Source organism: Leuciscus leuciscus (assembly GCF_965113295.1).
Source record: "Leuciscus leuciscus genome assembly, chromosome: 16".
Taxonomy (NCBI): Eukaryota; Metazoa; Chordata; class Actinopteri; order Cypriniformes; family Leuciscidae; genus Leuciscus; species Leuciscus leuciscus.
This window is the reverse complement of record NC_138740.1, coordinates 26,191,527-26,219,217: the sequence shown is the minus strand read 5'-3', so window position 1 is coordinate 26,219,217 and position 27,691 is coordinate 26,191,527. Positions and strand designations below refer to the sequence as shown.

The following is a 27,691-nucleotide window of genomic DNA, read 5'->3' as shown; positions in this document are numbered from 1 at the left end:
TTGCGAGGCGTAGACGTGCAGCACCATTGCATGGACGTAAAACAAACAGAGAAACAAACCCTACTGGAATTCAATTGTACACAGAGGTGCCACTTGGCATGAGAAAGTCTTGTTTTGGAAATCCATCCTGCAGTGCTCACTCTCGATAGCTTTCCAATGGAAGAAAGCCAGGATTTCCTAATTCAGAGAGAATGGAGAGTTCTTAACAGATTGATCGGCAGCAGGGGACAGTCTATTCTTTAAATGACCGCTCGGAGGGGGGGGAGAATGGTACTTCATGGATGTGTGTTTCTAAGAGGAGCCTCAAAGAAACCTTTTGTTTTGTCCTAGGTACATGTCAGGAGGAGAGAAGCTCTCTCTAAAGAGATCACCGCAGGCTGGCGTAACTCCCTTCATCTCTCACACAAACCATCTATCTGCTGTAGCTGTTCCTCATGGATCCCTTCTGCCTTGATATACACATGGGTGAGTCTCAAAGGCTGCGATATGTTAGATTGTTTTTCAATGGGCTTTTTATTGCACTTAATTATCCTGCCTACAGCGTTCAGAGCATAAAGGAATATTCCCAGTCTGGGAGTTTACAGCATTTTTTGGCTTGATTTTGATTACCACACAAATTAATTTATACTTCTTTAAAAAAATTTTTTTTAAAAAGCAAAAATTTGAGTTGCAACTTAAGTTTTTTTACAGATTAATTAATGCTGCTTTTAAACTATAAGCTTCACATTTCTGCTTTTAATTGATCCAAAGATTGGCCCCATTCACTTTTATTGTAAGTGTCGTACTGTAACCTCTATTTTGGATTTTTCTTTTAAAGAAATCGAGGTAGTTGTGCCAACTTTTGACCGTAACTTGTATTTAACCCAGAATATTACTCCAATGGTAGGATTTTACTTGGAGAAAATGAGAATGAATAAAAACAATAATTATAACATTCTGCACTTAATTATATAATTAAGCACTTTGTTGCACTCTAAATGTGTGGATGTTTGTGATAATTGCAGCTGGATTAAACTGCTTCTTGGAAACGTTCTAAACCATTTGATAAATGGTACAGTACTCGAGCATTCAAGCATGAAGCTATGTCACAAAGCGATGATGTATTTTCCAGCAAAGTGATTGTTGGCATTTTAAAGTTGGTTTATGCCACTGGACGGTGACTGAGCTGGTTTTTACTTGGACTTTGTAAAGGTCATTCTTCTGGCACACAAAATCTTTCTGTGCAGGTTTCACTCCCGGCAGGAGCCGAGATTGCAATATCTTGGACTCGGCTGAATAGCAAATATTAGTTGGCGAACCGCTGCTGCTCTTTTGAGCAATAAATATATGCTCTTATTCTATGTGCCCTGAAATGCGTTGGTTTGCCCTAATATAGCTGTGTTTCGTGTGTAGCCACCTAAATAACCACAAGTACATTTATTTTATGATTGCACAGGCTGGTCCTCACTGGGGTTTTATGTAAAGGCTGGACCGCAGGCTGAGTTGTTTGGCTTGACTACCGAACTACGGCCACGGATTTCATCCATCAGGACAAAAAGAAAGAGAAAATAGAGAGGGAGGAAAATGCTGAATTCAATCTTAACGCATAAATATGAGTCTGACAGAGGTTTGGCAGGCTGCGGAGCTGTCATACCACTGGGAAGAGCCGGGGTGTTTGTTAAGAGAGGCTGTTGAGTATTGATTTTGCAACAGGGCTGGCACGGGGCTTTGGAATGTAGGCCACTGCTGTTGCAAAAGCCAGAGAGTGTTTTCTGTGAGGCGTTAGCAGCTTCACGCTCCACCCTGAGCTGCTGTATGTCAGATGGACACGACGTTCAGACCTTTTAGAGTTTTTAGAAGGAACGGTATCAATCCATTTGATTTGAAAAGGAATAGTGCATTGCAAGAACATAGAGGTAAAGACCTGAGGCTTTGAGAGCTTTCAGAAATTGAATTTGCTTTATTCCTGCAAAGTAATTTTTCAAATCTCCTTCAAATACATGTTTCACTAGGCACCCTTAGACAGACGAAGACTTCCTTGCCTATCCCTAAAGAGTGCACATTGGTGTATAAGATAGTAATATGTAAACTTTAGAGTTAGATAAGGTACAAATATGTACCTTTTGAGGGGACTTTTGTAGTGACAACCTGAAGGAAAAAAAATGTACGTTGTTGTTTTTTTTCTAGATTTTAGTCATTTAATTTAATAATCAAAAAACATTTTGTTAAAAGGCTGTTCTTTGCATCCTAAGTAGTGTTTTTGAACATGGGGGTGTTTGTTCAGGGGGCTATAGTATATGACTGCTGAAGCAGTTCGATTTGGGCCGTCTTGCAGCCTCTCAGGTGCAGGAAACAACCACTAGTCCCTTGCTGAATAATTGACAAGACATACATGTTGTGGGTGCAGTGATCCAGTAGGGAAATACAATTATTTGTGTCCTATAGATACACATGTCAGTTTATGCCAAGATGGTAAGTGTAGGTGTGTGTGGGTTTGTATACTTTGGGGACAAAATCCTCCTTACAAATGAGTAAAATTTGACATAAATATAAATACAATACAGAAAAAAAGCCAATTTTCATACTGCAAAAGTTTTGAATAATCAAGTGTTTTTTCTTGTTTTTGGAAGATGTCTCTTATCCTCACCAAGGCTGCATAAAAACAGTAATATTGTGAAATATTTCTATTTAAATATTCTTTAAAGGGATACTCCACCGTTTTTTCATATTAAACTATGATTAAGTGCGTGCACTCAATCGCTGTGACGCGCGTCAACACTTTGATAGCACTTAGCTTAGCCTAGTTCATTCATTAGGAACCAAACAGAGATGAAGTTACTGTAGAAGCGACCAAACACCTCCACGTTTTCCCTATTTAAATACAGTTACACGACCAAGTATGGTGACACAAAATAAAACGTGGCACTTTTCTAAGCGGGTAAAAAGGATAACTATAATGTATGGCGGAATAACACTTGGGACTCGGGAGCACTTCGACTCGGCGCAGTAAAAAATCACGTTGGTTCTAATGACAGAAGTGAGAGGGAGAGGATTTTTCAGGAGTGACTTTTTACTGCGCAGAGTCGAAGTGCTCCCGAGTCCCAAGTGCTATTCCGCCATACATTATAGTTATCCTTTTTAACCGCTTAGAAAAGTGCCACGTTTTATTTTGTGTCACCATACTTGGTCGTGTAACTACTCGTGTAACTGTTTTTAAATGGGGAAAACGTGGAGGTGTTTGGTCGCTTCTAACTTCATCTCTGTTTGGTCCCTAATGAATGAACTGGGCTAAGCTAAGTGCTATCAAAGTGTCGCCGCGCGCCAGAGCGATTGAGTGCACGCACTGAGACGAGAGAGGTATGTATCAACTCGTCTTAGTTAAGGGAATAACATAGTTTAATATGTAAAAACGGTGGAGTATCCCTTTAAAATGTAATTTATTCCTGTGATGGCAAAGCTGATTTTTTTCAGCAGCCATTAATTCAGTCTTCGGAGTCACACAATCTTCACTGGCACAAAATCTATAAGCAGCGAAAACATTATAGGATCATGTGACACTGAACACTGAAGTAATGGCAGCTGAAAATTCAGCTCTGCCCTCACAGGAATAAATTACATTTGAAAATAAATTAAAATATTATTGCATATTATAATATTACACATTATTATTATATTTACACACATTATTTTAGGGGTAAGGTAAATTATTGTTTTTGTTTAGTTATTTTGGTTGGGGGGAGGGGGAGGGGGGGGTTAGTCTATAGGTACCGATAATATATAAAATATATAAAACGGTAATATATAAAACAATAGAAGACTGTGACATACACATTTACATACACTATCTAAATGAGTGTATGTAAATATATCCATTCATATAATGATCTGCTCTTTTCATCATCCTCATTGGCTATCACATGTCATGTGTTGAAGATTAAGCAGGCTATAATTTCACAAAGATTTGTTGATTGCAGTCTAGACCAGGCTTGACTTCAGCATGCTTCGACAGCTCATTTTCCTATTTCGCGGCTTTCTGAATCTCTCCATCTGCCTCATAGCCACACAAATCCTGCTGTCTCATAAGTGACACAGTCGTCTGCCAAAAGAATCAGATTGGCAACTAAACAAAACCCCAGAAGAAGGCGTGTGGAAGCTTTGGCACACCCTTGGACCCTTTCATGATTTAGAAAGCAAGAAATATTGTCTCTCTGCCAGTGCTTGTAGAAAAGATTGTTGCTCTGTTTGGAATCAAAAGCTTATGATATCTGTCATAAATGCAGAGCAGATTTCGTCCCTATGTTTATGCCATCGGGTGTTATTTAGGCCCTTTCTTGAAAGGAATCGTTTAGGGGTTCACTAGCCCGATCCAACATTAACCGGTTGATTTGTTTTCAGCACATTAGAACGATGTTCTTAATGGTTCATTAATATCTTTCTGAAACTCTGACAGTGTGGCTGACTGTGCACTTCTACACTCAGAGATTGCATGTTTTGTAATGCAAGCTGCAAAAGAGGCACAAACAAATTATCACCACATCCTCTACCCTTGATCTTTCTGCCCCATGTGTCCTTTTTCTGTGTACTTCTCTTCCACTTTCACCATCCTTCCTTCTCCCTGTATGTCTCGGGATGAGGTTCTATTGATCTTGGAAGTGTGTGACTGTAATAAACTTTGACAGCTCACCATGCAGGCTTGCACTGAGGAGAGAATCATGCAGCCAATCCATGAGGCAGAAGATCACGCCAGCAAAGCCCAAACTATCCTTCATGCATGAGTGGCCACCCTCCACGCAATCTAACCATACCGCAGGACGTATGCTCTGACATCACCTGAACTTGGGCTAAGAGTAGATGGCTATTGCATAGTGAAGATATGACAAACTTGTTTTAAAGTCCATGCATTTAGCGTCTATGTTGTGGATATAACACTTTGATTTGTTGGATACTCAAGGATAGAGGTTTCGAATTTAACCTAAAAAGCTACATTAGCATTGTTAGCTACACTCTTAGAAAAGTACAAGTAAATTTACTTCTGTATCCAATGTGGAGACTGATTAGAGATATTTTTATTTTACTGTATTGGATTTTGAAATCGCATATTTATTTATGCATGGTCATTCCTCCCATTATCACAGTCATTTAGATATCATCTTACACTTATTTTAAAATGAATTGTTAAAGACATTAATCATTTAATAAGATTAAATGTTATCTCTATGTATCCAAATCTTAAAAATATTAATTCTTCATGCTTGACATTATAATGTTGGCATGCCTAAATTCACAGCATTTAAAACAATTGATTTTAGTGTTTTCATTTTTTATTTATTTAGACGAAATAATATTAAATAAAAAAAATCTGCCATTTATCTGCTATTAGCTATAACATGAAAATAATTATCGGCATCCCCATTCTGTAAAAATTGATTTTAGTGATATATATTAAAATAAAATAAAATTATTTTGTCGGAATACATGGCTACTTTTGAATGGTTATCATTGGAGAAACATTCTTTTTGCCCATCGAATTGTGTAATTTTGGTGTCATGCAAGATCCTTGCCGAAAGCAATTCCATTAGTCAAAGATTTTATTGGTGCTCTCTTCTGTGGCTAATTTGAAATTATATGAAATTGCTTTTTTAATCAACATTTTTATCCGTCAGCTTTGCCACCACAATAATAAGTGGTTACACTTTGTGACGTAGTTACATTGTACTTACTAAAATAAGTACTGAGTAATATTAATTAACTACATGTACTTACTGTAGAGTTATGGTTAGGGTTTGGCTTAGTGTTAGTTACTTGTAATTATGCATAATTACAGTTATTAATAGTGTAAGTACGTGTAGTAACGTGTAACTACGTCACCTTAAAGTGTTACTGAATAAATTACATTTTAAAATATATTAAATATATTTTGCTGTTTACAAAACTGTTTTACTGTATTTAAATAAATTTAGCTTTGAAAGTCTTCTTTCAAAAACATAAATTCTTACTGAGCCCAATTTTTTTTCTTTTTTGTGTTTTCAGTTAGCATATAGAGCTTAGGCTACTTGTTTAGCATAGAGCTAACTGCTCTTTTGATTAGCTAGAAAAGTTCTTTCAAAAAGTGTATCTTGCACTACACTGGCAACTACCAGCAGCTATGCTAGCCAACCAAACCTTGATCCCTTGGTGTGAATACACCTTCCTGTGGAATTTTGTCCCCCCCAGCCAAGCTCAAAGTAAAACTCCTCCTGTGTGTGTACATTGCGGTTGTCTTTACTATCGTCAGAACATGTTATAAATTCAGGGAGGTGGTAGTTTAGCACTCCGTAGATTGCTCGTTTAAGGTTGTGTAAACTCTCTGGTTTGGCTCGGCACACCACACTCAGTGAGCACTTAGGATGTGTGCCTACAGTGAGCTATGATTGCACGAGTGTGCTTGCTGCTTTCAGCCAAGACTAATGAACTGATTTCTCTGAATATGTTCATCAGCTTCCCTATAAACCCCCTAAACCCTGTTTCCCATCCATTAGCTCCATTCAGCGGCTAAATCATAATGATTTCCAAATGTGCTTTGTTTGAATGCACTCGTGGGGTCTACCAGAGTTGAATAGGTACTGTGGCATACCACAAAAATGTCCTATTTAAAGACAAGACATATTATTATTCAAGGAGAAGAAGTGAAGACTGGAGTTTAACCACAGTGGTCAAAAATGAGACCAAACCAAATGACATAAAATGTATATTTTTCTCTTTTTTTAATTCATAGCATGGACTGTTTAATCAAATTAATCACAGTTATCCTTTGAATAATTATAGAAAGGGCGGCTAGCAGGGAAGGGAAACAGGAAGGGAAGGAGCAGTGCTTTCACCACATCAAAGTCGTCCGACAGTAATTACTGTCTATGAAACAATAAATAATGAAACAGGATCTATCTACAATTTACTTTAATGTTCCTGCATGATGTAATTTGAAATAAAGACAGTAAAATGATTTTTTTTCTTCATTGCAGACATCTTCGTATTGATCACAGTGAACTAATGCAGCTGTGCTGCCAAATTTGAGAGGAAATTAAATTAGAGGCCAGTGCTTAATGCCATATATATTATGTGGTCTGTTTTGAAATAGACTGCAGACTGAGAGGCCGCTACATTTGAATTCAGTAATATGTTTATGCACATGTCCTTCATAGTTATTTGCTGAATTATGTAGTCTATTTCATTCAAATGACTTGACATACAAACATTAAACGTTTGTACAGAGTACAATGGAAGGAAACAATGCCATTGTATGAGGAGTTTGGAGGCTGTAGATCATATTTTTGTTAAAGTCAACATAAATTGATGTGTGCAAACCATTTTACTTCAGTAATGTGATGTATTTCAGACAGGATATTTAATAAAAACAATGTAACTACATCACATTAAAATAAAGTGTAACCACTTATTCTTGTGGTGGCAAAGCTGACGGATAAAAATGTTGATTAAAAAAGCAATTTTATATAATTTCAAATTAGCCACAGAATAGAGCACCGATAAAATCTTTGACTAATGGAATTGCTTTCGGCAAGGATCTTACATGACACCAAAACTATACAATTCGTTGGGCAAAAAGAATGTTTCTGTAGGGAGGATCTTGTTTTGATTATGAAAAGTGGACGTTACATGCTAGAATGGGGGCCAGACAGAATAAGAGTTTGCTAAATTGTCTACACTGTTAATCAAGTAAATATTGTCAATTGTGATTTCATGTTGACTTTTAAAAATGAAATTTGATTTTAGCTGTAAAGTTGTCTATGTCGTCATTGTCAACTTTTTCCTGTGGGTATTGCCGTTTACTTAAACATTTGTTTTGTCAGGTGTAGTAACTTAAAGACATAACAGATGGCTTTTGTTCATGGCTTTTGGATGGTTTTCTGCCTCAAATATTATCAACATATAGAGACAACGAAGGAGACCAGTCACTGATGGACAAATTGACACTTGTGTTTTTGTATCCAATTGTATTCTGTAGTCTGGTTCTTCTCTCTTGAGGGATAAGACTCTAGGCGGCAGTTACCCAGTCATGTCTAATTCACACTCAGCACTCGCCAAGTGCCATGACAGCAAGGATGCCTAGTCTCTGGGAAGGTTAGCTGGCATAGTAGTGATGAGAATGGATATGGTAAGGAGGGAAACCACTGTATGGGAAGGACGTAATAGTACATACAGTGCTCCACAGTCAGAGAAGGGCATTTCAGACACCCTCCATGGGCTCGTCCTGTCCAGGAGACTGATGCTTGAAATAGCATATAACTGTATATTTTTTTATTTTATTTTTATTTGCACAAATTAAAAGAAAATACAACACCAAGGACATACTGATGCACAGTGCTGGAGAAGGCAAAAAGCCAGTATGGCTTATCTAAAGCCTCCACCAAAGAAAGATAAAAATAACCAAAGAATGCAAACACAATATAATACAACTCATATAAACATTAATAAAAGAAAAAATATGTCATGATAATATTGATGATAAAACAACAAACACTTCTCAGTAAATGAAAATACAAAAAAAACAACAAAAAAAAAAACAAATGCACAAACTAGTTTATCAGCAGACCTCTTAAAACTCTTTTAAAACTCTCTATTGAGGTACATTGTCTTGCCACATGAGAAAATCTATTCCATATCTGTGTACCTTTAAATCTTATTGAAAATTGGCCTCTACATGTGGTAAAGTTTGGAGGATGGAGATCCATTACCTGCCTGGTATTATGAGCATGAACAGCTGAGTTTGCTTTAAAGTATAACATGAACTGACTAGGAATCTTTCCTTCCGATGAAAATAATTTGTACATGAAAACACATATTTGGAAGGTATTAATGTCAAAAATTGAAAAAAACTGCAATTTCTTAAATAACATAGCTGAAGATGTGTAGGAACCTGAACGAGCCGCTATCCTGACAAACCGTTTCTGGAGAATTAAAATTTTATGTAGCTTTGTAGGAAATGTGCTCCCCCACACCATGTTAGAATATGACAAATACGGATAAATTAAACTGTAATATAAGATACGGAGACATTTTGGAGTAACAAGATGGCTAATCCTCCTTATTATGCCAATTGACTTGTTAATTTTGCCACAAACATAGTCTATGTGTCCTCTCCAACTCAAACCTTCATCAATAATAACTCCCAAAAATGTTGTTGTTGTTAACTGAAGCATCTCAGCAGGCCCAATTCTAATTTGCGCTAGTTCTTTGTTATATGCTTTTCTGCCACTGAAAACAACAAAATTACATTTCTTAATATTTAAAGATAATTTATTTAACGTGAACCAAGCAGTGTAAGCAACTAAGCCAACATTTGCATTGCTCATTAAAGTACTAAAATGTGAATGTGAAAGAACAAGGGTTGTATCATCCGCAAACATGAGGGGGGAAAGCACATCCGAAACACTAAACATATCATTTATATAAATGAGGAACAACAGTGGTCCAAGAATAGACTGTATTACTCGTGCAATTTTTCAGTATGTATACTAAACATTGTATGTACTATTTTTGTATGCATGGAATACCAGAGAGCACACCGTGTGTCCCACAATGCGATGCTCTTCAGCTTCAGCTTCACTCAGTTTTACTCAAAAAATGTTTTCTTATCTTAGATGCTCTTCCAGTCTTACCAAACTAGTCTTTAATTAGTTAAAGCTAGACTTCAGCTGGTCTAGTTAGCAGCTATCTAAAGGTAAGACTAGAAAACCGTCTTAGGCAGGTTTAATTCCCCCCCCCCCCCCAGAGATCATTTTAAAATATTAGGAGTTGTATATAAAATTTGTTGATATATTGATCTGTAATCTTCCTTTTGAAAATGTCTGAATGTGTATTCTCTCCCATAATGCACTGCCAGCCCATAGGTGCCTCAAATTATGTTTACAACTTTAGACTCTGTAGGTTTTCTTATTTGGAGCTCAATGGGGAAATAAAGTGTTTTAGGTTTTTCATTTATGCGTATATGCTGATGTTTAGCTTTATTCACATTTAGGGGTATTTATTTCCTCTACGTTTTTTCCCCCGCAAAGGTCTACACTATCATAACTTACACCGTTTCAGTAGCCTCTATTTTTTAAATGGCTTTGAAATTAATAAAGACGTGCATTTCTTTACCCTAAAACTGTTGAAAGATTTTATCTATTGTGAAGTAATGTTCTCTAGTGTGTATTTACAATGGGCTGGTAAGCCTGGGTTCATGTGAAAAGTAGAGCATCTGTTAGGCCTGCAGGCACCCAGTGAAGACCACAGAGCGGTTCTTCCTGAACTTGAATAAGCTCATTGAAAGACATCGCCTAACAGGACTCTTGTGGTAAATCTGTGGCTCACTTATCACTTTATTACTTAGTGAGATTCAGGCATAAAGTTATGTATTAATTCCTAGTCTGCATGTAGTCTGGAGACAGCGCATGGTAGCATAGGAAACCACAGTCACTGATTAGATCAGTGGTGGCTGCTGCCTTTCAAGAGCGGACAGATGCCACTTATCAGTGGCAATGTATGTATTAAGATATGTTCAGTTTCTCAACTAAATTAATCAACCATGGTCAGAACAGTGTTTGTACAATATTTACAAATGGTAATACTCAAGAAACAAGATTATGAACATCAAACTAAATGCCAAACCAGTCATTTTCAATTATTGGTTGTTTGTGGTAAAGTCCCACCTATTTGTGTCCATTTATGTATTAAAGGTAGGGTAGGCAACTCCCGGAGAGGCTAGCAATAGCCAGATCACACCCTCCCTTCAGAACGGCTCAGAGTAGTGCGTGACGTAATTACGACATGGCGTGAACACAGCATAAGCATGTTGTTTTGGGACAGGAGGAACTGTAAAAGGGGACTGCTGTTTGTTGGCACAGCGCTCAGTGGCTCGGACCAAATGCAATGATTAGACAAACATTGTTTGGTTCTAAGACTTCCACAGAAGATATATGTAGGTTTAGATTTAATAATATTTAGACCATTTCTATTAACGATTGCTATCAAGATATGAAGAGTTTCAAACAGTACAACTAAAAGTGTTTATGAAAAACATTGCCTACCCTACCTTTAATTTATTAATTAATTACATTTTATATATACAATTCTATCCAGAAAGACTCTGGAGGCAAAATTACATAACAAAGCATACATTTATTAACAGCCCAGCATCTTTATATATTTTATATATATATATATATATACTTTTTTCATAAATAAATACATAAATGCTTTGCTTTCCGATAGTTAGGAAAATCCCAGGTCCCCTGACCAACAAAAATGACCTGAGGATGATGGGTGAGAGAAAATCAATCGTAACTGCCTAAGATCAATATTAATAATGGTGAAGCTGTTGTCTGTCCCTGACCTAACAGAGACAAATGAGCTAGGACAAGGAATGGAAACATAAGGAGGTTTGTTTCAAAGGGCTGTCTCTCTACTTAAAGTAAAGCACTACTGACCAGAAGCTGAACAGTTCAGGGTGTCATGAAGTGTAGGCCTAGATACCCAATAAATGAAGATTTAGCCAAATAAAAAAAAGTCAGCTTCAAGTTGTACATTTTCATAAATAAGCTAATTGCTTGCTGAGACAATAAGCAGTGTAATGCTTTTTTCCTCCACTTGAGGTGAGCTTTGACCACGGGGGCTTATTCACAGTGATCTTTTAAAGGCAATATGTGTAAGAATGTATAAGAGAAAGTTTTTTAGGTACTATCTAGTCACAATTTCAACATCAGTTAAGTAAAAAAAAATGTCATACATTATATCATTAATTTAGCATGCACTTTTGGTAACACTTTAGTTTAGGGTCCAATTCTCACAATTAACTAGTTTCTTATTAGCATGCATATTATTATTTATTATTTACTGTTTATTTGACAGGGACAGCGCACAATTTAAACAATTGCACCAGAGTTAGCTAACAGCTAATTTGCATCTGTTGTCCCTGGACAGGTAGACAAAACAAAAACAAAAGACTCAAAACAACCACTAAACAACAAATACACTATATAAATTTACAAAAATACATATTATATATATATATATATATTTTTAATGTATACACCAAATACAAAATACAGAAAATACAATGCAATCATTAGTGGTGACACTCTTGTGCTGATTTTAGCCAAATTTTGAGGCTGGCTTTAAATACTGCAAAACTTCCTGAGTTTCTAATGTTTGTGGGTATTGAGTTCCACTTCCCCACTACTTTAACAGAGAAGGCGGATTGACCAAAGGTTGTCTTTCTAAAATGCGGTACCAAATCACCCCTAGTTGATGCTCTAGTTCTACTGGCACTGCCACTGCCAGAGAATACTATGCATGCTCTAAGAGGAGGGGGTGCAAGATCATGAATAACTTTAAACATTAGACATGCGGCCGAATAAAATAAGAAATTATCAAAATTGAGAAGATTATATTTTTTCAGGAGATTACAATGATGATAATCCTTAGGTTTTTTGTCTAATACTTTTAAAATTTGTTTGTAAAGTGAATACATAGGCTTGAGCGTAGTCACTCCTGCCTGATGTGACCAAGTTGTTATACAGTAAGACAAATGGGGAAAAATCATCGTGTGTACAAAAAGTTTTGCAGCAGACAGTGACAAATTATGTCTGATACATCTTAAAATAGTTTAGGTTAAACTTAACAGTCTTGATGACCTTACTAACTTGTTTTGTCAAATTTGTGTCAATTATGATGCCTAAATATTTAACGTGTCACAGATGTAATGACTTCACAGTTAATTAAAATATCAGGATTAACTGAATAATTAATCCTCGCTGTAAAATACATGCAAACTGTTTTACTTCGATTAAGGGTCAAACATGAATTTGCCAGCCAATCTGACACCTTACTCATCGAAGCTGTCAGTTTGGCTGCAGCATGTTCTTTAGATCTTGCAAGGGTAAAAATCACAGTGTCATCAGCATACATTTGGATGTTAACATCTGGACATCTGATAGCTGGCTCACTCCTCCATAGGCTTCTAAGACACTATAACTTGCTGGCCCAGAAAATGCATTAAAGAGATCGTTGATATATAGTCCAAGTGACTACAGTGGCTCAATCTTAAAGGGATAGTTCACCCAAAAATGAAAATTCTGTCATCATTTACTCACCCTCAAGTTGTTTCAAACCTGTATGAATTTCTTTTTTCTGCTGAGCACAAAAGAAGATTATTTTGAAAAATGTCTGTAACCAAACAGTTGATGGACCCCATTGACTTCCATAGAAGGAAAAAAAAATACTATGGAAGTCAGTGGGGTCCATCAACTGACTTTGGTTACAGACATTTTTCACAATATTTTCTTTTGTGCTCAGCAGAAAAAAGAAATTCATACAGGTTTGAAACAACTTGAGGGTGAGTAAATGATGACAGAATTTTCATTTTTGGGTGAACTATCTGTTTATAAAGCAACGAGAATACGTTTTGTGCGCAAAACACACACAAAAATAACGACTTTATTCCACTATTCATTTCCTTCTCTCTGGGCCTCGAGTTAGTTCACGTAGTGTTTTAGCGCAGCGCGTCTGTGTTTTACGTCACACGTAGGCTCACTATTGGCCGACGCTGGTCATGTGTGTGATGCGTGGTGACGTGCAACACAGAAGCGCTACGCAGTTACACTACGTGAAAAAACTCGAGGCCCAGAGAGAAGGAAATGAATAGTGGAATAAAGTCGTTATTTTTTTTATTTTTTTTGCGCACAAAAAGTATTCTCGTCGCTTTATAAACTTAAGATTGAGCCACTGTAGTCACTTGGACTATATTAACGATGTCTTTAATGCATTTTCTGGGCCAGCAAGTTATAATGTCTTAGAAGCCTATGAGGAGTGAGCCAGCTCTCAGATTTAATCAAAAATATCTTAATTTGTGTTCCGAAGATGAACGAAGGTCTTACGGGGTTGGAACAACATGAGGGTGAGTAATTACTGACAGAATTTTCATTTTTGGGTGAACTAACCCTTTAACAACTACCTTAGTAACTATTAATAAGCAGTAGTTAGGCTATTATTAAGGCAAAAGTCATAGTTAATAGTTAGTTAATAGTTAGTTAATAGTGAGAATTAGACCCTTATCTAAAGTATGACAGCACTTTTATCCAAAGTGAAGTTTAAGTCAAGAGATCAGAATCGACCCTTTGTTTTTTCATGATTCAGCTTCTTATTACATTGTAAACAAATAGTTTGTCTTCATGTTTTTACCAAAAGTAAAAAAAAATCTCAAAAACGAGTTATTTTTCAAATTATGTTACAAATCTCTCTTACATGTCTTACATTTACTCTCGTTCTCATGTTTGGCATGCCAAAATCTAGTTTTTTCTACTTTCTTTTTCTGCTAATGGAGACGTATAGAGTGGAGAGATTTCATGCTTCCGAATGAAGTTTCCCATTCAAAGTTGCACAGGAATGATTAGTCACCACTAGGTAATTAATCCCAAGACTCCCTTGTGTCTGGGCCCAGACGGATCCCAAACTCTCATTGTTTGTTTTGATATTATGCTTCAAGAGGTAGTGTGATCTCCTCCCTGTGCGGAGCATATGTTATCGGTTTCAGTGAATCACTGGACTTCTATTTGTCACCTACTTCATATGCGATGTGGCGTGAGTTAGTTTCACGCCATTAGTGAATGAAACAATATCAATGTCTGCAGAGAGGATTTACAACGTTTGATTAGGTATCACCATGATCCCTCTCCACAGGCCCCTGTCTTTGCCCTCGTAGCCTTGCCCGAGTGGCAGTGGAAAGGGCCGGACATCTGAGAAGGCCTGATTGGGTTCCGCATTAGCTCTCTCAGGTGAGCTGCCCACTGGATCTGTTTACTGCCTGGGCAGCGACCACAGGGAAGTGATCCCCAGCTTTAAAGTTTGGCCCCGGATGAGGCTATGATTACTCGTGAAAGTGTGTGTGTTTGAGTGTGTCTGTTTTTGAGGGAAGCATTGTTCAACCCCCAGCTGGGAGTTCAAACCGAGGTCCCACAGCTGTGCATCTCTGGGGAGGTAACAAGGGACTTATGGGAAACCAGAGAGAATGACATATGGCCACACCAGCGTTCCTGAGTCTGAGAAATACAGCAAGCTCCGTTTTCTCTCCACCTTCTGTTTTGTTTTTTGTGCCACAGCAACTTTTTCCAGTTGCATATGTCAAATTATATCTTAATTCGGAGCTTGTGTGTGTGACCCCAGAGATCTGCAGATTTTTTTGTCTGATGTTTTGATGTGATACTGTGGGGTATTAAGTTAACATATGAAATGACATCATAACGCCATCTCTAGGGTTCTGTTGCACAGAGCAAAGAGCAAAAGGAAGGAACACGAGCAGTGAAGTGGAAACAGAATCACAGAAAACAAACAAGCACAGTCTGGGATCATAATCTCAAGGTGGTTTTGAGTAGCAGTGGGGTTTTGATTTAGCTAAAGAACCACTCTTTCATTAAAAAGTTTGATTTAGGCTATGAAAGTTGAGGGTGACCTTGTGTTTTGCTTAATATTCTGTTTCTGACTGCTGAGCATTTGAAAAGGTCTCTCTGGATCATGTATGCAATATATTACGCAAGTTTGAAGAACATGCTGTGCATTCATCATCCAGAATCAAACTCATGTTGTTTAATTCCCAAACGAATAACTCTTTTGAGTTGGTTTATTTGCTCCCCTGCATAGTCTGATTCCCGAACGAATTACTCTTTTGAGCCTAGTCTTTTTAATGAATCAAACACATACAGTGTGATCAGTGTAGTCTGATTTCTGAACAAATTACTCTTTAAAGCCAATTATTGAATTCAATTTATGCCACCAAATGTATAGATTTTCCAAAATTATCTTATCATTAGGCTGTGGAATTTAAACTTTCTTCTACTAAAATAATTGTTAATGGAACTGCTAAAAAAAAACAGGATCATTAAAGAAGAGGAATCGGAACCCGAACCCTTTACAATTATCATTCCTAATCTTGAAGCTGATTCTTACAATCTTATCCTTACTGTTTTGCTTTGAGATCTTTAGATTAGATAATAATGTCGGACATGTGTATTTGACTTCTCAATCACCTTGCCTATTCTTGTGCTCTCTCGTTAGGATGTTCCAAGTAACTCAACACTGCATAAATATTTGTCCAACATAACCGTGTCCCTTCAGATCATAATGATGCTGAAACCCGATAACGGTCCCCCCCAGCAAAGTAATTCTACCCAAGCTTGCATGGCCATTATTGATGGCCAAGTAAGTGTTACTGTTACAAACCAATTACTCAGTCATTCAACTTTGATGAGGGACTCTACAAATAAGCCGAGATGCTTATCGCTTTCCAACTCTCGCTTTCACCAATGCCCGCCCTTCCTGCGGCTCACTTTTTCCTCTCTTTCCTATTAAGTAGGAGGAGAAAATGACATTTGGCTGTCTCGGCTGGTATCAAGGGGAAATTTCTGCTGGTTCAAGAGGTAAAGAAGTCACGAGGTGAGCAATGTGTCCCCACAGTGACACTGAGAAATCTGGTGACCCAGTAAAGTGATATCACACCAAAGAGGTAAGGGAAGACAAAAAAAAAAAGTGTTCGCCACCACTTGATGTGTCTAAAGTGGTAAAAGATGGGAAGGTGTGTGTCAGCGATGCAGTGAAGGACGGGGAACTTCCTTTGCAGTGTTTGCACGTGTGAGTAGGAGGTGTGTATGCACGAAGCAACAGTGGCAGACACCCTGAAGCTATACAAAACCAAAGTCTCACAGACATATGACTGGAATTTTTGACAGGTTTAATGTACCTGTTTAATGACTATATAAATGACCTGTATTCGTCATTGCGATTTCCATTTCAGATGCATCTGGAACTTGGAGATCACTTGAAGGCGACAGCCAATGAGTTATTTTTTGTGCAGATGTGTTCTTTTAATTCTCTTCAAGCTGACAGAGGCATTTGCGTTATTAACATCTGATAAAAAAGGAAACAGGCGTTTCCTCAACGGGAAGGATGTGCCTGGTGAACGTCCCCTGTGATGTGAGAAAGGGGAACCAGGCCCGCAGACAAACGACGCTGGTAGCAGTTTAACTAATGAGGTCGTGAGATTCATTCATGGAATTGATGGTCATAACGAAAGACTCGACGGCATGTGATGCGTACTCTGCTGGATTCTGTGCTTGATCCGACATGGTTGTGCTGAAGAAACCTGTTTGAATTGAGAGTCCGCTGCCACAATCGCGGTTTGGTCAAGGAGTAATCCTACTCTGTCAGTGCAAACACACATGAGAGGGAAACTTTGGTTCTTCGAGCGCAGGGCTTTGCCAGTTACTCTTTTGCTGACCGTGGGGAAGTTTCTACTCTCTTTGAGGCTTCCTCGTCTGTTCTCTTTAGGCTTTTCAACTCCAATCCGACTCTTTCTAGCGGGATTTGTGATAAAAGGCGAGTTTTCCTTGTAGTGCCGCATGTTCCCTAGAGAGCAGAGCAGGGAAGCTGTTGTGCATTAACTCAGTACTGAGGCAGAGCATCTGGGTGATGTTTATGGAGATTTATTGGTCTCCCCCAGGCCCTAATTGCCTCCTCCCCAGTGGGTAGTCCTGTTAGGGCCGATGAGATTGTCATCCCTCTCTGGGCCTGATAATGGCTGGAGCAGGTGGACCAACGTATTGTTTACGTCTGTAGGTTATAGAGACAAATGGTGCCCCTAGACTCCTTTTGGCCCAGAGGACACACACAGATCAGAGGGAAACTTCCCCTCTTGGGTCATAAACAGAGCTGTTGCACCTCAACTTGGCCTTCATGTTCATTGTTGAGAGGCGGGAGCCACATCATGGCTTCCAGGTTAAAGGATATATTTGTAATAAAATGTGTTTAATGTGAACAGCATGTCATTTTCTGTCTGATTTAGAGTGATTAAAAGACAGCGGTGAGCACTGTCTGGTTGAGGAATACATTTGCCAGTGTTTCTTCTTTTTTTGGACTTGTACAGACGTTTTCGTTTTGAGAAATACACTTCGTAACTCATTTGGTTACTGGCATGAAAAGACCCAACAAAGTTTTTCACTTCACAGTTTTCTGTGAAGACCAGAGAAGGAGGCACAACATGATCAGAAAGAAATGCTTCAGGCAGGGAAAAGTTCAGGGTAGAAAGTGAGTGTCCTAACCTGCCTGATTTTCAAGATTATTACAAATCATCTATCTAGGCCAAGAAAACCATACTTTTTTTTAGAAAATTTTTATTTTATTCATGCAATACACTTTTTAAAGCTAATGTTTGTCATTTTTTGACATGAAAAACATTCTCATATCTAGTTGAATATGCAGAGAGAATTATGGATTGATTTCCTGCAAAAATGTGAGCACTGTAGTGCTTTAAAAACATTGCTCTGGTCATTTGAGTGAGCAGCATAGCAACACTGGCTCACCCAATGGCATGAGTTTGGGGCGGGGCTATCTGCTTGGCTGTCCAATGGCAGACAGTGTTTGGGAAACTTGTTTGAAAACAATCATCAGTTTGGTGAGGCTGACACAGAAATAAGATTCTTCATTCTACATTTCCAGTTCATTTTGTGAGCTTGTACTATTTTAATGTAGTATAGTATTTTAATAGTATCTTCTTTTTATGTATTCTGTGTTGTTCCTAACATTAAGACAGACATTACACTTCTGAAAAGAAGTGGTTTGACTGTACTGTATTTAAAAAGCCATCACAATATAACTATATTTAGCTTTAGCTTTAACTTCAAGATTTTTTTCAGTCAGAGTGAATAAGTGATGGAGATTTCTATTGTAGAGTTAAGCTGGTCGTGTCAATTGTTGTAAGGAGTTAATTGAATATTGATCTTGTGAATTATCGTAAGTTCTGTTAAGTTGTGTGAATCAATTTTCTTTTCTTTCATGTTTTACAAACTAAAAGACTTTCATGTAAGACAAACTAAAAGGACAATTGTCAAACTTAAATATGCCTATGATCACAATAGCTGTTTACTTTGATTTATTCTATAACATTGTAATTGATAGAATGTGATGGTTTTTTTGGAATATATATATTTAAAAATGTTGTGCATAATGAATCACTTGGTGTGAAGGTATTTTCTTTTTCTTTTAGAAAAACAATAATTGTACATGGTCTGTTTTTAGCTATTTGCTGGATTTGATGCACACTGCAAAAAAAAAAAAATCCTTAAAACAAGATAAATTTATCTGACAAGCAGAACGCTTTGTTTTCAGAGAATAGTGTTTATCTTGTGCAACTGGCAGAATTAAAAAATTTTTGTATGTTTGTTTAAAATAAGTGAAAAGGTCTTCTACTGACAGATACTTAGTCTTAATATCTTTAGCCGTTTTGCTTGTTTTCCAGTAAACATAACTTAAAACAAGACAAAAAACATATTAAGTACATAAAGTAAATTCATCTACAGTCTTAAATATGAACACTATTAATAATGCTTAATAATTTATATAAATAATGTCTATATAATGAAATCTATTTTGAACTCCAGTATTATATCCATAAAGTAAAAACACTTACTTACAGCTTATAGACCAACCCTAATATTTTATTAAATCATTTATTTATTCATGATAGAATAATATCATCTGTCTGTTAACATCACCTTTACCTTTGTAGACTTTCATATTTTTTATATGGTTACAGACAGTCATAAGCATAAACAAAAAAAAGTTTCAAGAAATGTCTGCAGAGAAATGGAGACATTTCTATGTGTGGGAGGCAGGCGGCTGGTGACAGGCTCATGATTTTTGCAGAGGAACATGACTTCAGAAGGCCTGTCTGATGAGTCTGAGACAGGCCTGTCAGAGAGAGTGTAAGTGCACTAATGACTGCGAGCAGCCTCGCCACTCAGGGCATGAATATTGGATATATATGTAAGTGCATATTTTCTCTACTCCCCATCTGATGCTTAGTCCCAGGTCCACATGTACCGAGAGGACCGTCACACAAAATCAGTGACCAAAGTCAGCGAAGCACAGGCCTGACGAATATCTCAAGGATATTAAATCGAATTCTAAATTTATCAGACACTCTGTATCTCACTTTTTGTGAAGGGGATAGATTTAGATCCAGTCACTGAAAAGCTTCAATTTGAGCAGGAAGAGGCTACAGAAGAAAATGATAAAAGGCACTGCTTGAGGTTGATGTCAGATTGATGTTTTTAGATCAAAATTGACCCAAATAACTTTTTTTTGTATTGTGCATGATTTTTTGGAGCATGTTATTCCAAAAAAAATTTATGTTTGTTTTTGCCATGTGTAATGATTTGCACCACCTCTGAAATAACTTTTAATATAAAATTATATGCATACAAAATACATATATTTTTCAGAATATGCAAAAAATTACAGAAAATAGTTTAAAATGTAGTTAAAGGGATAGTGGAGGATTTTCTTTTTCCGGGTGGGTAGCCTATACTATTGGTCCACCTAAGTGTCAATCATTCTGGTGATATGTTTACGTAAGGCCGTCGTACGTGCTCGTCCTTTCTGCGCATGCGCACTTTCAGGTGTATATGTGTGGTGAGCTATGATTTCAGCCATTCATTGAAGCTTGCCGTTCTCACCGGGTTTTTTCAAAATGTCTGAGGGTCGCAAGAGAAGTGTCTACGAATTGTATGACAAGAAGAGAAAGGCCTCTGAAGAAAGAAACAAGACCAGTGTTTTTGGGAGAATATTTCACACGCTGGCATGCGCTAAAAGCACAGGTTGGGCTTCCCACTGATGCCTCAGTTGCGAAGTTTCTACTCGACAGGTAAAGTTTGGCATGCTATTTGGAGAAATCCATTTAAAATCACTGCTAGTAAAAGTTAATGTAAGCTATGATTAGCGATGCTACCGTTTAATAGGCGTTCCCTCTCGGGAGCAGGTAGAGTGTTGCGCATGTGCATTTTTTCAAAAAGTGGAGAGGGCGGTTCTTTTCTAAAATTCGGGAAAATCCTCCGCTATACCTTTAAGGTTATATATTTGTTTTTTTGTATAATTGGGCATTAAATTTGAAAAAAAATGTATTTCCTTCAGTCATGCTTACCATCAACTTGATCCAATCAGTTCTCTTTTTTCTCCTCCTTTTTCACTCTGAAATATGTTTTAATATGTTATTAAAATGTGTTTCAAATGCTGTTTTACTATAAATTCAAAACAGTGAGTCATGTGGAGGAGTCAGTAGGTGGACCAGACATGTGGGTGGCAGATGTTTAGGGGCCAGTCTGAGGGTGATATCTGGGTGAATTAGGTATGATTCACTCAGACACACAGTCATTTCACACCAGTAACAGGTACGAGCAAAACATTGTGGCAGTAAGATTAAGCAACACTGTGTTATTGCAGGACTAAAGCTTCCAGAACCAGGGGACAGGCGCAGTGTGGAAACAGTTTGCAACAACCCATGTGTCTTTGTGCAACACTGATGCACATCTATTTTTGTTACCGCTCACTTTTGCCCCTTGTAACTTGTTTTGAATCTGCTAGACGGACCAAATCGAATATTGAAATGAGTTCCAAGCTCCATCTGCCCTGCTTGTGCTTGTGCATGTGATCTGAGCCAGATAAGAGAGACTGTTCCTGTCTGCCTATTGAATACACAAACGTGAAGACCAATTTACTAAATGCTAACTTTCCATTGTAGGGCTTTCTGGAGAGCGAGTTTTCTTCAAGGCCATTACTAAGAAAAGCACGATTATAGTCTCATACGTTCTTTCGTTCTTTCTTTCTTTCTTTCTTTCTTTCTTTCTTTCTTTCTTTCTTTCTTTCTTTCTTTTTCTAAATTTGATGTCATTACACATTATATGTTTAATTAAAATAAAAAAATAGCTAAAAACTAAAAGCAATCATTTAAAATGCTACAAGTGAATTTAAGCATCACATCATCATTATTAATCCTTAAACTAAACCATCACACCAATATAATTAATCACTAAAAACTAAAATCAGTCATTTTAAAAGTGAATGTATGCATCACATAATATATTGTACAGTATGAAAAATTGATATTTATTTTGAGATTTGCATTTAATAAGTTATTCAATTATTGGTGTTTTTAAAGATTAACCTAAAATGAGCGTGAGATGACGGCAAGAGTAGTTTTCTTATTCAATTTACATCATAACTTTTCTTTTTGTTTAAAATCCTAAAACCTTTTTGTTTACACTTTATTTTAAGGTGACGTAGTTACATTGTAATTACTCAAATAAGTACGGAGTAATATTAATTAACTAAATGTACTTCCTATAGAGTTATGGTTAGGGTTTGGTGTAGGTTTAGTTACTTGTAATTATGCATAATTTACTGTTAATTTATAATAATTGTATCTATATCTATATAGTAACTTGTAACTATGTCACCTTAAATTAAAGTGTTACCACATTTTTTTATTTCCAGGTTTAAGTGCAAATAAAATCCGTGTTTTCTGACTTCTGTGTGTATGTATACATATAAGATGCACTTATTTCTGTAGGCTTCTGTGGACTTTCTTCTTTATATGCTTTGTAAACCCACACTGTATTGAACAGCAGGGAGCAGTTATTCAGTTACAGACAAGATCCTTAGTCATGAATGCATTGGGTTTGTGTCTGGGAGCTTGAGTGGGGACTGACTTTCTACAATAATCAGGCTGTCATGTTGTCACCAAGCTGTGACATCCGTATTGACTGTGATAGCGCTGAGCTCTGCTTCTAGTTCATTCTCTTTAACACCTGTCACTTTCCATGCACTCCATCACACCTGCTGTGATAAATTCACTCTTTTTTTTTGCGTGTCCCAAAGGCAGTTGCTCTAATTTATTTTCCCTCTCGTTCTCCTAGATGGGTTTCAGTGTGTTCAGAGGCATATGGGAGGATTTAGACGACTTTATATTTTACAAAGATACGGTCATAACACATTGGCAGCAGGAGTGTGGTTGGGAAAACACTCATAGTGAACCCGGTTAAAACAAAAGCAATAAAAAAACATCTATCATTGCTATAGATGCGTGTGCTTGCCACCCATATCACGGTTGCTATAATTACAACCTATCAGGAAGTGGCACAGCTTCTTGTAAAGTTCAATGGAAAAACCGACATTCGTATACTGTACCACAACAGTGCTGACAACCAAAGTGAGGGGTCTGACCTTACACGATGGTATTTCGAACATTAGCAAAACATAACTGATTGTCAAAAAAGTATTTAAACGCTTTAGCCACACTTAAATAAAAGAAAACACAAGCACACTTTTCAAGTAAAACGTTTTACAGGAAGAAGTTTCAAAGTGTGGCTTAAAGTGTCCAAGAACACTTTATTTTAGACATTTATATATAAAAAGGAGACACTAAAACATGTCTGGAAATATAACTCACAACTTTAGAAAAGATCAAGATAATTTCCCTCCTACTGTTTACATGGTCCTTTTGTTGTTTTGTTTTTTTTTGCACAGGATGTTGGTGAATTATTTACATTTCTTGGACACATACGGCCAGGAAATGTTTGATAGCACATCATTCATTATCATAAATATTCAAGCATGCTGCTTAGACGTACAGATGTAGAAAGTTCATGAAAACCAGTCATAGATGCAGCTGTAGGTTCTGTGGGAGGGAGAAGGGTGGGTATAGACAATGAAACACATCAGATAGAAAGCGAGCGAGGCTACCGAGAATTGTCACTGGCACAACCAAATGTGACTGTGCATAGAAAGAAGAAATATTCATGTCTGTGCCTTTTTGATTCATTTACAGGGGAGGAGACAGCAGGCTCAGACTCTTGCTGTCTCTGTCCAACCGAATCTTGTGTCTAGCTAAGAGGGTGGATTGGGGAGAAAGTGTGAATAGTCGTGTTTTACCACAGGCTGGCCCTATTGTGGAAAGCACCTACAGCACTTGGTTTTTAAACTTTCTTGAGGTTGCTTGTTGCGTTTTTGTGCCTGCATGCCAAAGCCCCTTCTTTTCACCTTTGCCTCTGCTTAGCTTACATGTAAGTTGTAAAAAAAAAAAAAAAAAACTTTTCTACCTGCCTTTGATACCCAGCCCTTCACCGCACAGCACAGGAAGTTGGCCAGCCGACTGGGTAGACTGTTGTTTCTGTTAGTCTACTTCATGCAAAAATAAGGGCATGGAAAAAGAGCCAATAAGTAAAGATTATGAATGGGTATAGGCATTATTTTATCTCTATTTGAAAAAATGCATTTGAGCAACTAAATATATTTTTAAGCTTTTTGACTACAACAGTGTTGTAAGCTGTGGTCTGTTTTTTTTTTTTCACCCTGCCCTTCAAAGGTTTGAAGACATTACAGTTTTGTACAGTTGTTAAGACACTAAACGCCATTCTCTGAACTATTCTCACTAGCCTATAACCAATTTGTTGAATAAAGCATTCTTTCTGCAAAACTTTATATAAGTTGAGGCAGTTAGACATTATTTGCAAATCTCATGCACTCTTTTTTGCAAAACTCTATACAAATTCTCACTCACTAAAACACATTTCGCACTGTGATACGTTTGTGTCTCAAAACACTAAACAAAGAGGCAAAAGTTCAACACAACTAAAACACAGTTGTCATCGTTTACACACAACGATTCAAAATTGTTCACACATGTTTCTAATGACGTGATCAAACCAACAGTACAAAATATAAGCCAGTTCAGAGTACACAGGTGCACTGAATGTTGATACCAACTATAGATGGAAACAGTCTGAGAAGGACAAGTACATAAGAGGTGGTGGATGAGGAGGATGAGAAAGAGGGAGGTGTTATCAAGGCTGGATCTGTCAGACTAGAGGGTTTTTCTAGAGATAACATTGCCTCTGATGTGGACAAAGCCCTCAGACCAGAGTCTGCAGGAAGACATGATGCTGAAGCAGAATCAATCTCTCATTGACCTTGATTTACACTGCTTACAGTATTTGAGTGTCCTGGAACATGCTTTTCATTTAGTTTTATTTGACATTTTTGGCTTTTGCAGTTGGACTTTTTTTTTTTTTTTTTTTACAGTATACACAAGTGCTGAATATACAGACATTCAGTAGCCTACTATTCAATATTCAGTTCAATATTATACTTGCGGTACATACAGTATACATTATATTCACCTTACTTGGTTGCAATTACTATGCTTTTTTTATGTAATTGCAAGAATTGTTTACTGTATACAATATTATTTCTGTAATGTTCTGAATACTGTGTTCTCCATTTTTTGATGTAGTGTCTAATGAATGATCTGTAGCGCTTATATTATTGACTCGTGTGTGTGTGTGTGTGTGTGTGTGTGTGTGTGTGTGTGTGTGTGTGTGTGTCAGTGTGTATGATCTGAAAGCATTGTTTGATTTTGAGTAGAGGTGAAATGGTTTTGAAGTGATTGTTTGACTTTGCCAGAAGAGTCAGGGGTTTTGTTAGTTTAGTTTGAAAATTTGGATACTTTTGTTCAGCAAAGATGCATTAAATTGATCAAAAGTGACTGTAAAGACATTTATAATGCTACAATATATTTCTATTTCAAATAAATGCGGTTCTTTGGAACGTTTTCATTCATCAAAAAAAAAAAGTTTGTACAGTTTTCACAAAAATATAATGCAGCACAACCATTTTCAACTGTTATTGAGCACCAATTATAGAACACACAATGATTTACGAACGATTTATGACACTTAAGACTGGAGTAGTGCTGCTGAAAATTCAGCTTTGCCATCGCATGAATAAATTACATTGTAAAAAGAAAACCTTTTCTAGTTCAATATATTAAATTGTAATAATATTTCACAATATCACTGTTTTACTGTGGTGAGCAAAACAGACTTCTTTCAAAAACATTAAAAAAAACCTTACAGACCACAAACTTATGGATGGATGGATGGAAGGATGGAAGGATGGATGGATGGATGGATGGGTAGATAGATAGATAGATAGATAGATAGATAGATAGATAGATAGATAGATAGATAGATAGATAGATAGGAAAATAGACTAAAAATGTCGATGACTTATCCTGCACTACACTAATTTTTGTCCAATCAGATGCTTACCTCACAGCATATAAGAAATTAATTGCTAAAGTCATTTCATGGGGTCTTTAAAGCTTAAAACATCTTTAAGCACTTGGAAGTGGAACATCTTACATTAAAATATTATGTTACAAAAAGGCTTAAAAAAAATAAAGCTTAGAATGACCAAAAGTAGGTCTGAAATCCTTGTTTTCTGTTGCTCATATTACAGTTCACTTGAGAAAACCCATGTAAAGTGATGATCATGCAGATTATAGATAATTTGAGTAGGTTTTTGAGAATCATCAGTGTGTAAATCTTAAAATTAGCAGCGGTATGAGTCAGCCTGTCTCTGTTTCTTCTCAATGTAGTGTTGAAGTGAAACCACCATCATCAGCAGTATGACCACTCTTTTGCAATAATAGCATTGGTTTTCTCCTCACTCATTTCACTGTCGACCTATAAAAACTCTCGGCACATCCAGCCCGCCCAGCTGACTCCACACTTGTTGAAAGCACATATTTCGGAAGAGCGTGATAGAGCATAATGAAGACAGGAAGAAAAATTTTGTGACTCTCGAGGAAAAGAAAAATAAATATTGCTGCTTCAAGCGAGATTTTATCTGCTGAGATCGTTGATACGGTTGTCAGGAACTTGTGCGGGGAAAAAGGGCTGATTTTGTAAGATGGAGAAGAACGTTTGGGGCCGTGGTTCTGCTGAGGGCATGTCATCTGTGCTTCCAAGAAAAGAAAAGATAAAAGGCATCAGTCAACAAACTCCCATTTAACACTAAACACCCTTGAGACTCACTTGTCTTGGGCCGTGCCAATTCGGTGACATTGAATACTTGTATAAAAATTGCTGAGGACAATAAAACCATAGAAGCCGGAAAGTTTGGATTCCAAACAATAAGAAAATAAATAAGACGGGATGCTGGCCTAAGACAACAGTCACTGATGAAACTGTCAAGCTGCAAGATCAACATTTGTCAGTTGCGCTTTCTCTGGAAATACACGACCCTGAGATTTTATCAGGGGATCGTTCCCGATCCGGTATTTGTTAGTTTGACACACTGTTTATTTTCATGCGCTTTTGATTAGTGAAGCTCTCTTCATTGTAGCCTGGTTGTTTCTGGACCGTATCCCAACACAATAGGGAATATTCACCCCATGATTTACTTCATGCTGTGACCGAACAATATAGAGTGTCAGCGTTTCTTTGAAGGTCCTTTGGGTATACTGTTGCTTTACATAGCAAAAGTCAATATGGCAAGTTAATACATTGGCCTTGCTGTGATGTTTATTTCACCATACTCTGTCAAAAGACCAACTTGTTTTTTTATGCTAAGTCACTCACACTTTTCCCACACCCACATGTCACTGGCTGAGGTGAACAGGCCTGGAAACAAATTTGTACTGAATTTGAGCATTCTTTCAAGGCTGAATTGTGCTCATAAAGACACACCAGGGTAAACCTGTTTTCGCATGCATTGCATTTGGTTTCACGCTCACAAAATAAGAGTGTTGGTTAAAGGGATAGTTCACTCAAAAATGAAAATTAGCTCATGATTTACTCACCCTGAAGCCATCCTAGGTGTATTCTTACACCTAGGATTCTTCTTTCTTCTTTCAGACGAATACAATCAGAGTTATATAAAAAAATGTCCTGGCTCTTCCAAGCTTCATAATGGCAGTGAATGGCTATATGTCTTTGGAAGTCCATCAAAGCGCATCTATTGATGATTAAAGTGCTCGACACGGCTCTGCGGGGGTTAATAAAGGCCTTCTGAA

At 37.2% G+C, this 27,691-nt stretch overlaps 1 protein-coding gene across 2 annotated transcripts in view; it reads left to right on the top strand.

Annotated features, from left to right (window-relative positions):
• The first annotated feature begins 324 nt into the window (after positions 1-324).
• Positions 325-27,691, top strand: part of rxraa (retinoid X receptor, alpha a) — a 170,072-nt gene continuing 142,705 nt past the window's right edge. Inside the window, exon 1 of one of the 2 annotated variants that reach the window (XM_082141953.1) lies at positions 325-465. In XM_082141953.1, the coding sequence (XP_081998079.1) occupies positions 435-465 (31 nt within the window). In that variant the 5' untranslated portion in view covers positions 325-434. The remainder of the gene's footprint in view (positions 466-27,691) is intronic. The other variant, XM_082141955.1, reaches the window with a different exon arrangement.